Source organism: Gorilla gorilla, chromosome 19, assembly GCF_029281585.2.
Source record: "Gorilla gorilla gorilla isolate KB3781 chromosome 19, NHGRI_mGorGor1-v2.1_pri, whole genome shotgun sequence".
In the NCBI taxonomy this organism is placed as follows: domain Eukaryota; kingdom Metazoa; phylum Chordata; class Mammalia; order Primates; family Hominidae; genus Gorilla; species Gorilla gorilla.
In genome coordinates, this window is record NC_073243.2 from 21,725,125 (window position 1) to 21,738,813 (window position 13,689).

Below are 13,689 nucleotides of genomic sequence, written 5' to 3' on the forward strand. Positions count from 1 at the left end.
CAAATCATAAACTAAAAAAGAAGAGATAGTGGCTCATGCCTGTAATCCCAGCACTTTGAGAGGCTGAGGCGGGTGGATCACCTGAGGTCATGAGTTCGAGACCAGCCTGGCCAACATGGTGAAACCCTGTCTTTACTAAAAACACAAAAATTAGCCAGGTGTAGTAGCCAGTACCTGTAATCCTAGCTACTCAGGAGGCTGAGGCAGGACAATCACTTGAACCCAGGAGGCGGAGGTTGCAGTGAGCCGAGATTGTACCACTGCACTCCAGCCTGGGTGACAGAGTGAGACTCCATCTAAAATAAAATAAAATAAAATAATAAAAAAAGAAGAGATAAAAATGAAACAGAGCTAGACTGTTCATATGCACTGTCACTTGGGGTCAAAGAACAGCAGAGGAAAATATTGTAAAAATCCAGGCATATTTTAATAGCTCTGTCCTCTACATTTTAACCTGTTATTCTTTATAGGCTGAGAGATTTTCCCTACATCCACCTAACAACTGTGAACAAAATGTGTCATTTGATCAGGTGGTAAGAACACACAAGGAACAGTCTATCTTCCTTGGCTTGCTTTTGGGTTTCCCAATATCCCAGTTAGCCTAAGCAAGACAGACAGGTTACAAGAAAACGAGTACATATGCTACAGGAGCGCGTGTTAACAAAAGGAAGCAAGTCGCGTTTACTTCTTCTCTTCTCCCAGATAATCCTTCAGAATACATGTGAAGACAAATTTGTGTCTCTACCAGAACAAAGCATCTTATATACTTTGAAGGGTACTATCATATATACCAAAGAAAAGTCTCAGGACTTCAGGGTCAACCTGAGGGCTTAAACACAAGTGATTATCCCTGATCCCACCCAAAATCCCACTTAAATACAAGGAAATAAATAAACAAATATATAAATCTACAAAAAGAGACACACGTGGGTGAGAAATGCCCAAGATTTTCAGAAGATAAACGCACACAGAAGAATCATAACTGATTTAGCAGCACAGAGGGAGCTGAAACCTAAGAGTCTGTAAGTGGGGGTGGGAGGGATGCCAGGCAAAAACAAGCTGATTTGTCCTATAAAACATCGTGAAGGCTCAGGAAGTTAAGAGTGCTGAGAATCATGAAGGCAGAGTGCAGTATGGGGTAGAAAATGAGGAGACAGGCTGAAAATTTGCAGAACAAGCTGTTGGACTGACACACTCCACCCCTATTCGCAGCTAAGTGACAATCCCTTCCTCACCCCCACAAAAGAAGGAAGGTATATTCTTTGGAAAAAATACACCAGTAATTTTAAATTCAGCCAAGTAATCAATCAAGTATGAAGGGAGACACTTTCACACTTGTAAGTTTCAAGAAATTTCCTCCAATACACAAAACAGGATATGCGCCATCAAAATAAGAGTGTAAACCAAGAAAGCGGAAGACAAGGGCATCAGAAAACAGGGAATCTATTACAGGGAGATGTAACCTAACAGGAAGGGTGATGAGGAAGGGAAGCCCCAGGATGAAAACCATCCAGTAGATCTGGAGAGCAGCCACCTGGACTCAGGTAGGAGGAAAAGGGGTCTCAGGAGAAAAAGTAAGGGTGGGGCCGATCACAGAGATTAACTGATACTTTTGATCCAGACAAAAATTATATTATTGAGAGGCTGGCTACTGCGTAGGTAAAGTTAACAAATACATAAAATAACTAGCAAATAAAAAGAAATGCAATCACAGTACACTACTATGCTACTATATAAATGTAATTATAGTATACCACTTAGCTCAATGATGAAAAATATCTTGCATGTTTGTAACAAGGTGATAACTTGCGAGGAATTTAAATGTGGGCTCTGTTTAAAAAGAACAGATTTACACCTATCTTTTAATTAAGTATTTGTACATAAAAAAAGGGCTACCCATTCTTCAAAATTTAGTAGCTACAGGATCTTGTTTTGTGATTCCACAAAACTACCTTACCCACATAAAGAAAGAAGGAGAAGGGTTAAAGAAAATGTTGCAAAATCAGAGGCCTGCTACTGATAAAAGCAAATTTGTCCCCACCAAGAACATGCCATGGTCATGGCTGTTTCCTGCCCAGGAATATTTTGTGTTCTCTGATGGGACAACATTAGCATTAACAGCAAGAGGAAATCAGCTCTAACTGACTCCTGAGTATTGTACTTCTATTGTTAGGGGCTGAATGTCTGTGTTTCCCCCATATTCATATGTTGAAGCCCTAACCCCCAATGTGGTAGTATCTGTGGTGGGGCCTTTGGGAGATAATTAGGTTTAGATGAGGTCATGAGGGTGGAGGTCCCTCAATGGGATCAGTGCCCTTCTGAGAAGAGGAAGAGACCACAGTTCCCTTTCTCTGTCACTTGAGGACACAGCAAGAAGGTGGCCATCTGCAAGCCAGGAAGAAGGCCCTCGATAGACACTCAATCTGCCATCACCTTGATCTTAGACTCCCCAGCCTCCAGAACTGTGAGAAATACATTCTTGTTTAAGTCACGCAGTCGATGGTATTCTGTGATGACAGCCTGAGCTGACTAGAACCCGATGGTATTCTGTGATGACAGCCTGAGCTGACTGGGACCCCTCTGCCTAGAAAAAGAAGGCTGCAGAGCACCCCTGTGGATGGCACCGGCTGTGCTGTTTTATGGTTCCCTGTGTCTGAAAATAGAGAGCCTGTCTCCTAGCCCAAGAACAACCACTGAAACTCCAGGGCCCAAAAGCATACGGGATAAGACCTTGGCTAATGCTTTCTCCAGCTTTTTCTAAGTCTAAAATTTCGCAATTTGGTTCCTAAACAGAGGACCGTAACATTTTACTGACCTTTCAGCTATCAGCCACGGGTTGAAGGAGCCTACAGCCTCATGAGATATGATCCGAAGGTACTGCTCAAAACGACTACAGTAGTCACCGATGCTGTGCCGCATAGCCGGTGGGACAAAGAGGGGAGCTCGGCCTTCTTTCTGTTGAGAATCTTCGGCTAGGGAGAGAAGAGGGGCCTCTCTTTTCTCTGATCCTTCCTCTGTTCCCACACTTTCATCCAGGGAACTGAGAACAAATAAAAAGGATGAAAGCATTCAAGATCATCTGTAAGCAAGACTAAACTGTTAATTTACCCTCATGGTTTGATAGCCAAAGGCTCATCTTGATTTCTCTTTCTCACAATGAACAAAACTGAACAACCTAACACCATGCATTGCTTCCCCTTTTCACAGAACCAACCCTCAACATGTGGGACTATCTGTCCCTTAGACAACAGCATTCTTAAAGCAAATCGTGCAGTAAATATCACTACAACCCACATGTACTGATGTGATGCTTTCCACATTAAAAAAACAGCTAAATGTTATTGAATACGGAAAAGCTCCTTAAAATGCAACACACTCAATGCCCATCTTGTAAACATGCTATTTACTCAGCCATCTTGGAGTTTGGCAAGATCTTGCTCAAAGGAAGAATTTCTGTCTGTCTTATGGGAACTGAAAGAATTCAAAATCTAATAACATCAAAGGTGACTGACTACAATGAAATCAGGAAGTGTCTTTGCCACTTACTTGCCATTACAGGGCCTTTCTAACATGATGTTCACGGCTGGATCCTTGCGATCCACTGTCTTCGTGATTCTGATTGGATGAGGAGACAGAGGCTTTTCACTTATTGCTGAGATTTTTTGGTCTAGAAAAGGAGGGTCATAAAATGACTGCATATAAAGAACAGTTGGTGTCCATTTTAGAGCTGTTCTAGTGGCCAAGAACCTGAGAGCAAGTTACATGGACATCTCTTAAGCACGACAGGGTTGGCTAGCAGTGCAATGGGAAAATGCTCATTTTAAATGCAAAGGTGAATTTATATGTTACAAAGAAACCAATGAGGAATACGTTTCCAATGGGAAAATGCTCATTTTAAATGCAAAGGTGAATTTATATGTTACAAAGAAACCAATGAGGAATACGTTTCCAATGGGAAAATGCTCATTTTAAATGCAAAGGTGAATTTATATGTTACAAAGAAACCAATGAGAAATAATGAACTCGCTCTGAGGAAGGTTTCTTAAGGAGGTCTATGAAAAGCCCCAGGCTACATGGCTTCCATTAGGACCCAGACACCCACTCAAGGAGTCTTAAGCAATTGGGTTTTTTAACCTTTAAATGCTTTGATTACTGAAGAAGAAGAAGAAGAAAAAAAAACACTCACACCTGAACACTTAATTAGTTGATTTAATTTGTCTCTGGGCAATGCTGAAAAAATCTGCATGATGATTGTCAAAACATTAATTTATTAACTATAACTTGCAGGCTTGACAGCTCTTCTGAGTGTCAGATTATTTATAATTTTAAATGTATTTCAAGTGTAGGAAGAAAATTTGTCCTTTTCTTAAGTAGGGAGCATCTATATGTCAAGCGACTTGGCTCACATTTATATGCTTACGATTTCTTGCTGTCAGACAGAAGTGCGATGTAAGTCAGCTTTTGTAAAACTATTACTGAGAGTGCAATCAAATTTTCAATTGTTCTCAGAGGGGACAACAGACACAGATATTGCACAATGAAAAGATCACTTTAAACTGGGTTTTGTGATGAAATTAAACAAACAGAACCACCAGAAACGGAACTCTTACTACGATTCCATGATTCCAGAATGTGTCCAAAACCTCATTTCAGTTCTTAGTGTCCTAGAGAGCTCCTTTTAAACGCATACCTAGACTCTCGGCAGAGTCACAGATAGTGACTAATAATTTAAATCATCCTTGAAAAAAGAGAACACTAAGTCCTCTGTACGACTGTCTTCTCCATGATGCAACCTAACTTTGTGGCCAGGGGCCAAACCATCAGGGAAACGAATTGCCCTCCAACCTTTACCTTTCCTCTGCTTCCACACAGGAAGATGCTAAAATGCCCAAGGGCTGACTAAACAATGATGAAAAGGGCCCTTGCCGGGCCAGTCCCATTCTAGGCACAGTGAGGAACACACAATGACAAACTCTCTGCTTTCAAAGAATCTGTGGCTTAGTTGAGAGAGATGAGACACCTTCACAAATACCTCAAACACATGGTAGGACATGCCAGAAAGTGCTATGGGTGTTCACAGGCCAGGAAGGGAACTAAATTCCAGTGCAGAGATGCCAGGGAAAGCACAGGCCGAGTAGGATCATTGAGCCTGGCCTTGAAGAACAGCTTGACTGTTATGTGAGAATGAAAATAGAGGCTGGAGGAGGATTGAGGGGAAGAGAGAACAACAGGAGCAAAGCACAGAGCACTTGAAAACAGAGAGCACACAAAAGGTAACACATTAGTGTTTTGTTTAGATGGCCCATCTTTTGGTCAAAATTTGAGAGGGAGAGTACTTTTTCTAACACGATACCTCCAAGTCCTATTTTACATGATGACATGCAACACAGGCTGCTGTGGTAAACCTTCCATCCCCCATTTCCTTTTGTCTTCATGAGGGTAGTACTCACGGCGCTCACATTCCTTAGAGGTAATGTTTAACCACACTTTACTCTCCTCCTTTTCTTGAGTAAGGCAGTAACCGATAAGCATGAGTCAAACAGAATTTGAGTAACGTTTCCCAGCCAAAGTGGTGACAGTAACCTAGCCATTGCAGCCCAAATACATATATATACATTTTGAAAAGCGGAGGAGAAAATCAAAAGTCTTTTCAGTAAATGGAACTAGATCACATGGACATCCATTAGGAAAAAACAAAATGAACCCCAACCTCTACCTCAAATCACAGGCAAACTTTTATGCAAGATAGATCATAGACCTACACATAAAACTAAAACCATAAAGCCTCTAGAAGAAAACAAGAGAATCTCTTCCCACTTAGGAGTAGGTAAAGGTTTCTTAGGTCATAGAAAGCAAAAACCACTCAAGAAAGAATTGATGTTAGACTTTATCAAAATTAAAAATGTCTGTTCATAATAAAACATTTTTGGAAATAAGCAGCTGAGCCCATTTTTTTTCCATGGGAAAAAAAAAATTTGTAAAACCTCTATCTAAGTAGACTGGTGGCTGCCAGGGTGGAAGAAAGAAGAATGGGGAGTGATGAAAATGTTCCAGAATTAGTTGCACAACTATGTGAATATGCTAAAAACGAAAGAATTGAACAGTTTAAAAAGGTGAAATTTAAGTATGTAAATTATCTCCTTAAAATTATTTTAGAAAAACAACAAAACAAACAAAAACATGTATCTGGAAAAAAACTTGTACTCAGAATACATAAAGAAGTTCTATGACTCAAAAAGACAAGCAACCCAAAAAAAAAACTGACAAAAGATTTTGGACGCTTCACAAGGGAAGATATACAAATGCCTAATAATCACCTGAAAAGGGGCCAGGTGACAGGGCTCACGCCTGTAATCCCAGCACTTCGGGAGGCCGGGAGCAGTGGTTCACGCCTGTAATCCCAGCACCTCGGGAGGCCGGGAGCAGTGGTTCACGCCTGTAATCCCAGCACCTCGGGAGGCCGGGAGCAGTGGTTCACGCCTGTAATCCCAGCACCTCGGGAGGCCGGGAGCAGTGGTTCACGCCTGTAATCCCAGCACCTCGGGAGGCCGGGCACAGTGGCTCACGCCTGGAATCCCAGCACTTCGGGAGGCCGGGCGCAATGGCTCACACCTGGAATCCCAGCACTTCGGGAGGCCGGGCGCAATGGCTCACACCTGGAATCCCAGCACTTCGGGAGGCCGGGCGCAATGGCTCACACCTGGAATCCCAGCACTTCCGGAGGCAGGGCGCAATGGCTCACACCTGGAATCCCAGCACTGTGGGAGGCCGAGGTGGGTGGGTCACCTGAAGGCAACATGGCGAAACCCTGGCCAACACGGCGAAACCCTGTCTCTACTACAATTAAAAAATTAGCTGGGCGTGGTGGCACACACCTGTAGTCCCAGCTACTTGGGAGGCTGAGGCAACAAGAATCGCTTGAACTCGGGAGGTAGAGGTTGTGGTGAGCCGAGACTGCACCACTGCACTCCAGCCTGGGGAACAGAGTGAAACTGTGACTCAAAAAATAAAAAAAATCACTTGAAAAGGTTCTAAATATCATTATTCACCTTCACCAGGATGGTTACCACAAAAAAGACTGATGACACCAAATGTTGGCAAGGATGTAGGAAATAGGAGCAAGGCCGCTTTGATAAAGATTTGTCAATTTTTTATGAAGTTAAACACAAACTAATCTAATGATCTGGCAAGTTTGCTATTAGGTATTTATCCAAGAGAAAAACTTAAGATATACACACAGATTATACACATGAATATATTCATAGCAGATTTATTCCTAATAGCCCAAAATTTAGGAGCTGAAAGAAACAAGGAATAGATCCTTCCCTGGAGCCTCCAGAATGAACTTGCCAACACCCTGATTTCAGTCCTTTACCACTCACTTCAGATTCTGACCCCCCCAGAACTATAGGAGAATAAACTTGTGCTTTAAGCCACCAAATATGTGGCTTAAACTTGTTACAAACTTAAATTTGTTAATAACAGCAAGAGGAAATAGGCAACACAGATTTAATGTATTTATGACATAAATATAGTATTTATAAAACACTATGGTGAATGAAAGAAGTCTAGGCAAAAGAGTACACACCGTATGACTGCATTTATATGAAACTCTAGACAATCAAAGCTAACTCAGAAAGCACAGTGCTTGCCTACGTGGCGGGGCATGAGGGAACTTTCTGAGGTGATATGTTCTATGTCTTGATAGGGGTTTGCATAACAGACATGTATCCAGTTGTCAAAAACCACCAAATAGCACAGTTAGGATCTGTGCATTTTATTATCTGTAAATTTTATCTTGAAAAAAAGAGCCATAAGTAAATATTAAACTCTAGCTGATAATAAGCATGCTGAATATTTAGGGGTAAAGTGTGCTGATACGTGCAACTTTGAAATGCAAAGATAAGGTGAACTGATGGATGGATAGAGGGATAGATAGATAGGTGACAAAGCAAAGAGAGTGAAATGTTAATTGTAGAATCTAGAAGGTGAGTATAGCAGTGTTTATTATACAATTTTTTCAATTTTCTGTATGTTTGAAATTCTTCAGAATAAAATGTTAGGGGAAAAACATGGGGAAACACTCACCATTGTTTTCTTCCTGCATCCAAAGTCGAGGATCAGCATATGCGATTTTATTATATCTTTGACGAACGGACTCCTGGTATTTCTTTAAAAAAAAAGAAAAAAGTTTAATTTATGAGAAAAAATGAGTTTAATTACAAACCAGAACTGGTAAAGATGTAAAAGTTCAGCAGACACAACTGATATGGACGCACTGCCAGACATGGGCATCTATCAGGCCAGGAAGTAATTAGTTCATGAGACGAAGTCTAAAATAAAATGAAGCAATTAGCATAAAGGCAATCTAGCCCAGCACTGGCCACTAGAAGCTGCTGCAATGAGGAAATGTTCTATATGTGCCCTGTCCAATACAGTAGCCACTAACTACTGACTCCTTAGAGTGTATTTAATTTTCATTAATTTACAGTTTAATAAGCACCTGCGGCTAGTGGCTACCGTTTTGAGCACCCCAGGCCTAGACAACTATCACCAAGGGGAGATTTCAAGACTGGGGTAAACTGCAGATCTTTAAACTTTCAAATCCAAAAAAAAAAAAACTGTTTTCCTTCTAATGTTTCTATCTAGCAGCAAAGCAGAAATTAGATTTAATCATGGTGCGATGAAAAAGAAAACGCTGAATTGAGAGTCAGGAGACCTGGATTCTCGTTCTGGCTCTGCCAGGATTTTTTTGTGACCTTGGCCATGTCACTTACTTCCTTATTGTACCTCATTTTCCTGCACTGAATAATCCAGGGGTTAGGCTGGGTGAAGCAGTATCACAGAAATTGAAGAAGATAAAAGTATCTGTGATTTGATAGGATCACACTCCAGCTGGGAAGAGGAGGCAACTGAACAGTACGTACAAGCTGACAGATGCAAAAGCCTACGATTCCATTTGTGGGCCCAGGCCCTGGTCTCAGGGTCTTTGGAATTACACATCAGTGATATCGGAGGATAATAATAATGGTCACTTTCTGGATTACATGGCAAGCAGTGCGCTGAATACTCTATGCCTCTTTTTATCCTTAAAACTCCCTACTTATCAGAGGGGTTGACGATACCAAGGTCATACAGTTAGTTGGCAATAGAGCAGGGATTTAAAACTGGGACTGTGTGACTCTAACAGATGAGGCTGCAGAGGCATGAGCAGAAACTGCACTCGGCAGAGGCCAGCCCCTAGCAGCGAACCAGACCCGGAGCCCCAGACCTTACTTCCATCTCTTCCATTCGGCGCATCATGATCTCCAGATCTGGGCTATCCTTGCTGTCCTCAACGGTGGCTAAGGTTTCAGACCCCAAGATCTTAGCATGAGTCACAGCCCAGAGCTCACTGGCAGAATCTTCCAAAAAATCATCAAGCTGACGAATGTTGTTGGATTCAAAATCAACAGCTGCAACCTACAAGATGGGGTGGGGTGGGGAGGAGAGGCATGGGGTGGATTAGGGGTGGGAAGGTGATATAATGAAAACAGAAAAACATAAAAATTATTGTTAATCATAATAAACCAACAGCATACAGATCCAAATGGCAGAGTTTCTATGGTAAAACAAGATTCTCTTAAGTCAGTAAGTATCAAAAGCAATAACATCAGAATGATTTTTATCACAGTCATTTAAATGATAGCATTAACCAAGTAATACCATTATTGTCCATGCAAATTATCATTATCATCTGTTTTTCCAGTTGGTAGAACAAATATCTTCCTTTTGCTACATTCAGGAGAATGTCCAATATTTTACACGTCACACATTCCAGAGGATGTAACTACTCTCTTTTGGTGCAGTGCTTCTGTGAAAACGTCTGCTCATATGACATCACAAAGTTCAGGATCCTTTGTCTTTGAAACTCTGTACCTATCATCTGGGAGAGCTCTACCAGCCTTTCTTGACCTGGTATGTTGTACATTCAAAAAGCACTTTCCAGTTTCCAAAGCAATTTTACATGCTCTGTATTTCTCTTGATTTGAATGCATGTTTATAATCTGCCCTGAAAGAGGCTTTTGCAAAGAATGTTTGCTGGGGGAATTAATTATATCAGGCAATAGGATGAAATATTTCTAGAATTAAATTCTGGTTCTGCCCATTCATAAGCCTGCAAATTTGGGCAAGTTTACTTGACCTCTCCGGGCCTCAATCCTCTCATGTGTAATATGGAAATAATCTTGTATTTCAGAGCTGTAGGGATTTCATAAGAGCTTGCACGCTGAGACACTTAGCATAGTGCTCGGCATGAAATAAGACACTCAATGAATGGTTACAGCTACGGCAATTTAAGAAACCTTTAATGATTCACAGAAGAAAATATGTTAATGGCCAATAAAGATATGAAAAAATGTCCAACTTTCATCAAAAGTTAAAGAAATAAAAATCAAACTGAATAACCAATATAATAAAATTACAAAAAAATCAAGAGACAACCAATAATGCTTGCATGTGTATATTTTCAATCTATAAAGAATGGAACACCAAAAATACTATGTCCCATTAAAAAGGATAAGGAAGGTCTCAATGCAATGATACAGAAAGAGCACAAAAATATATTATAAATAAAGAAGCAGAGTATAGAACAGCATACGGCACCTGCTTGTGGGGAACTTTTCATATACTTCTTCTGAATTATTTAAAATTTTGGCCATGTGTATGTATAACTTTTAATTCTAAAAGAACTCATACATTTTGGAAAAATATATATTTCATGTGCAAGTTCAGTTAATGACAACAGTAGCAGCAATAGACAGATACGTTATAATGGTACCTTTACAAGAGCTTTTTCCTGATATGAGAGATAAGCTTGCCTATAAGTAAATCTACAGAGAGCTGTATTTTACTTGCAAATGTCTCCTCCATTTTAAAGATGAGAACACTGAGAATTTGTGTTCAAGGTCTCCCAGCTCTTTTATAAGTTAACATAGTAAAAACAGTTTTCTTCTTCACCATGCCAACTTTGATGAGTTTGTTTGCTTTTGTTTGTTTTCATTCAGTTCTTTGTAAACACTGACTCTTGACGGTGCTGCCTGGAATACTCTGCAGTGAAGCTGCTATTTAACAACAGCCCAGAATTCTAAATACTACACAGAGTTACTTTTCTGTTTCAATAAATTGTATTAAACATCATGTAATGCCTACAAAATAATTCTAATATACAAGGCTGATCATTCCTAGTATACTCAAACATGTCTATTTCACTGCCAGCATTCATAATCACTTCATTTTCCTTTCATATTAAAGTGCAGTATGGAGTGGCCTCTCTGGGTTAAATGTTAGCCTTACTATTCCTCTAGAAAAAAAAATATATCATTTAGTGGCCAAGCTGCATAAAACACCAAGCCATAACAGCTGAATTTGTAATGGCCAAATGTAGGCTTTTAGCTTTCAGTCTTAGAAGCCTCACCTCACATCAGATTATGTCATAAAACCTTGGTACGATAAAGTTATAATCACAGAGATTATGAAAATATGTTACAGATGAAATACTGCTTAATCAGAATAGGGACACATTCTTGAAATCTACCTTCTTCCTGCCCCTAAGGTCACTGGGCCAATGGAGCTTTGTTTCAATTTCCTTCTGCTCTGAAACCTAAGAAGGAAGTTGGAATGAAGCTTCTTTTCCTTGCTCTGGGCAATTAAAGCTATAAATATCTTTCCAAACTCCACAAAGATTAAATGGATGCAACTTGCACCTTCTGCTCTGCAGCTCTAAGCCTAGGCAAGGCAGAAACATTTCTACAAATATTAAAAACAGGTCCTCCAGAGGAAGAGTACAGAGTGGACAACAAGAAAATGTGTTTTTATTTTTCTCAAATGTTCTCATTTTTTCCTGGGTCACCTTTTTCTCTCTGCTAGACCAGATACTGGTCACATATTAGGCACTCAAAACATGCTTGCCTAACAATAAATATTAGGCCCCAAGTATAAAGAAAATTAGGACAATAATGAGTGAAACTAGGCTGAATGAAAGGAAATGAGGGCAGGCAGCCATTCTTCTGCTGCAGGCCATCAACATTCAGGGCCACACAGGGCACCCACACTCTGTTATCCAGAGGAAGGATAGAGCCACTAACAAAAACCTGTGGCTCTAAGATTTTTGTGCTCTGTTTGCAGGGCTGACCTAAGTCATAATACTAAATATACACTGGAAGACTTAACATGCCAAATGTGAAAAATAATATTCATACTTCTTGAGTAGGATAATCTAGTGTTTGCAAAGTAATCTGTATTTCATTTTCATTACAACTAAAGACGTTATCAAACAATAATACCAGAATGCCAATATCACACAACGCATACCTCCTGTGCAGGCTGGGCTTTCGCTGTGTTTACTGACGAGCCATCTTTCAAATGAATATTTGCTTCTGTAGTAGAATTGACTCTCTATTAAAACAGACAAATACATTCATGGAGTATAAAGACTTATAGCTCCTATTAGTACAAATGAATTCTATTACCAGAATGACTTGTGTGGAACTATTCATCAGCTTTAGCTACATTAGGCTTTTTGCAGCAATTCAAAGCACTTTGTCTTCATGGAAACAAATGCCACGTGTTGATCTTGGCTTTCCAGCCTTTTTCTTCCCTCAACTCTGTAAACATTGTCAGAATAGCGGCACGCTTTATGCAAGTCATTCAACTTCTCTGTTCCACAGCTTCCTCAATGATAAAATGAGGAAGTTGAACTACTTGATTTCTTTTTTTTTTTTTTCCAGCCACTCTACAGCTCAAGACTACTTGACTTCTAAGAGTCTTCCTAGTTCTATGCTACTGAGATTTCCATGGACTCTAATACAAATTTAACATTTCTCTAACTAAAAATAGAGAAGTTCAGTGGCCTGTTTAGGGACCCCGAATGTCATTCATTCCATTTAAATTTATAATATTCTTCTGTGGCCTCATCTAGTCATACACACAAGATTGCTTCTATTTACAGGGTGGAGCTACAGGGTCTGGCTGTAGAATTGAGCTTACTGCTTATGGGAGGATGGCACAACCTCTTGGTGGTACCATCTATAATTTCATCCTCAAGAAAGTACTGGATTGTGCACAGAAGCTGTCCTAACATCTCTCTCCTTTGGAAAAATAGAGCTCATCATTCCAAACCACTGAGGTGAAAAAACACAGCATTCGAGTGAAAGCTGCTAATGGAACACTAACTTCACCAACAGATCGATTTCATTCGGAACAGGGATTACAATCCCAACTTGTTTCCCAAACTAAAACCTCAACTTTCTCAAAAGGAGGACTTTCCCCTTGTCCCTTTATCTCTATCCCTTTTCCACAATGGAGGGCATATCAGTAGTGTGTGGTGGTCTGGGGGTATCTTCCAGATGCCACAGAGACACTTAGCCCTATAAAGGATCAATGAGACCTCTGCAGCAACTCATTTTAAATCCAGAACTTCCAAAAAGCAAGCAAATGAAATGAACTAGGTAGATTACCTGGGCCTTGACCAAGAGAGGCTTCAAACGATCCAGAACTGCCTCCTCTACCTTGTCTGCTAAGTGGGTGGCAGAAACACTATTTAGAAATAAAATTGAAAATTAAAATCAAAGGCAATAAAATATCCTATTTTGCATATTTATTTGCCACTCCAGGAGAAGGGAAATAAAATGACCATGAGCTTCTCTAACC

At 40.3% G+C, this 13,689-nt stretch overlaps 1 protein-coding gene across 8 annotated transcripts in view; it reads right to left on the minus strand.

Annotated features, from left to right (window-relative positions):
- The window catches only part of KIAA0753 (KIAA0753 ortholog), a 72,564-nt gene that overhangs the window by 18,702 nt on the left and 40,173 nt on the right, over window positions 1-13,689 (minus strand). For all 8 annotated transcript variants that reach the window (XM_063700560.1, XM_063700562.1, XM_063700561.1 and 5 more), the window contains exons 13-18: window positions 13,497-13,575; window positions 12,352-12,435; window positions 9,277-9,462; window positions 8,089-8,170; window positions 3,547-3,667; window positions 2,816-3,040 (exon numbers count right to left, since the gene is read on the minus strand). In XM_063700560.1, coding sequence (XP_063556630.1) covers window positions 2,816-3,040; window positions 3,547-3,667; window positions 8,089-8,170; window positions 9,277-9,462; window positions 12,352-12,435; window positions 13,497-13,575 — 777 coding nt within the window. The remainder of the gene's footprint in view (window positions 1-2,815; window positions 3,041-3,546; window positions 3,668-8,088; window positions 8,171-9,276; window positions 9,463-12,351; window positions 12,436-13,496; window positions 13,576-13,689) is intronic.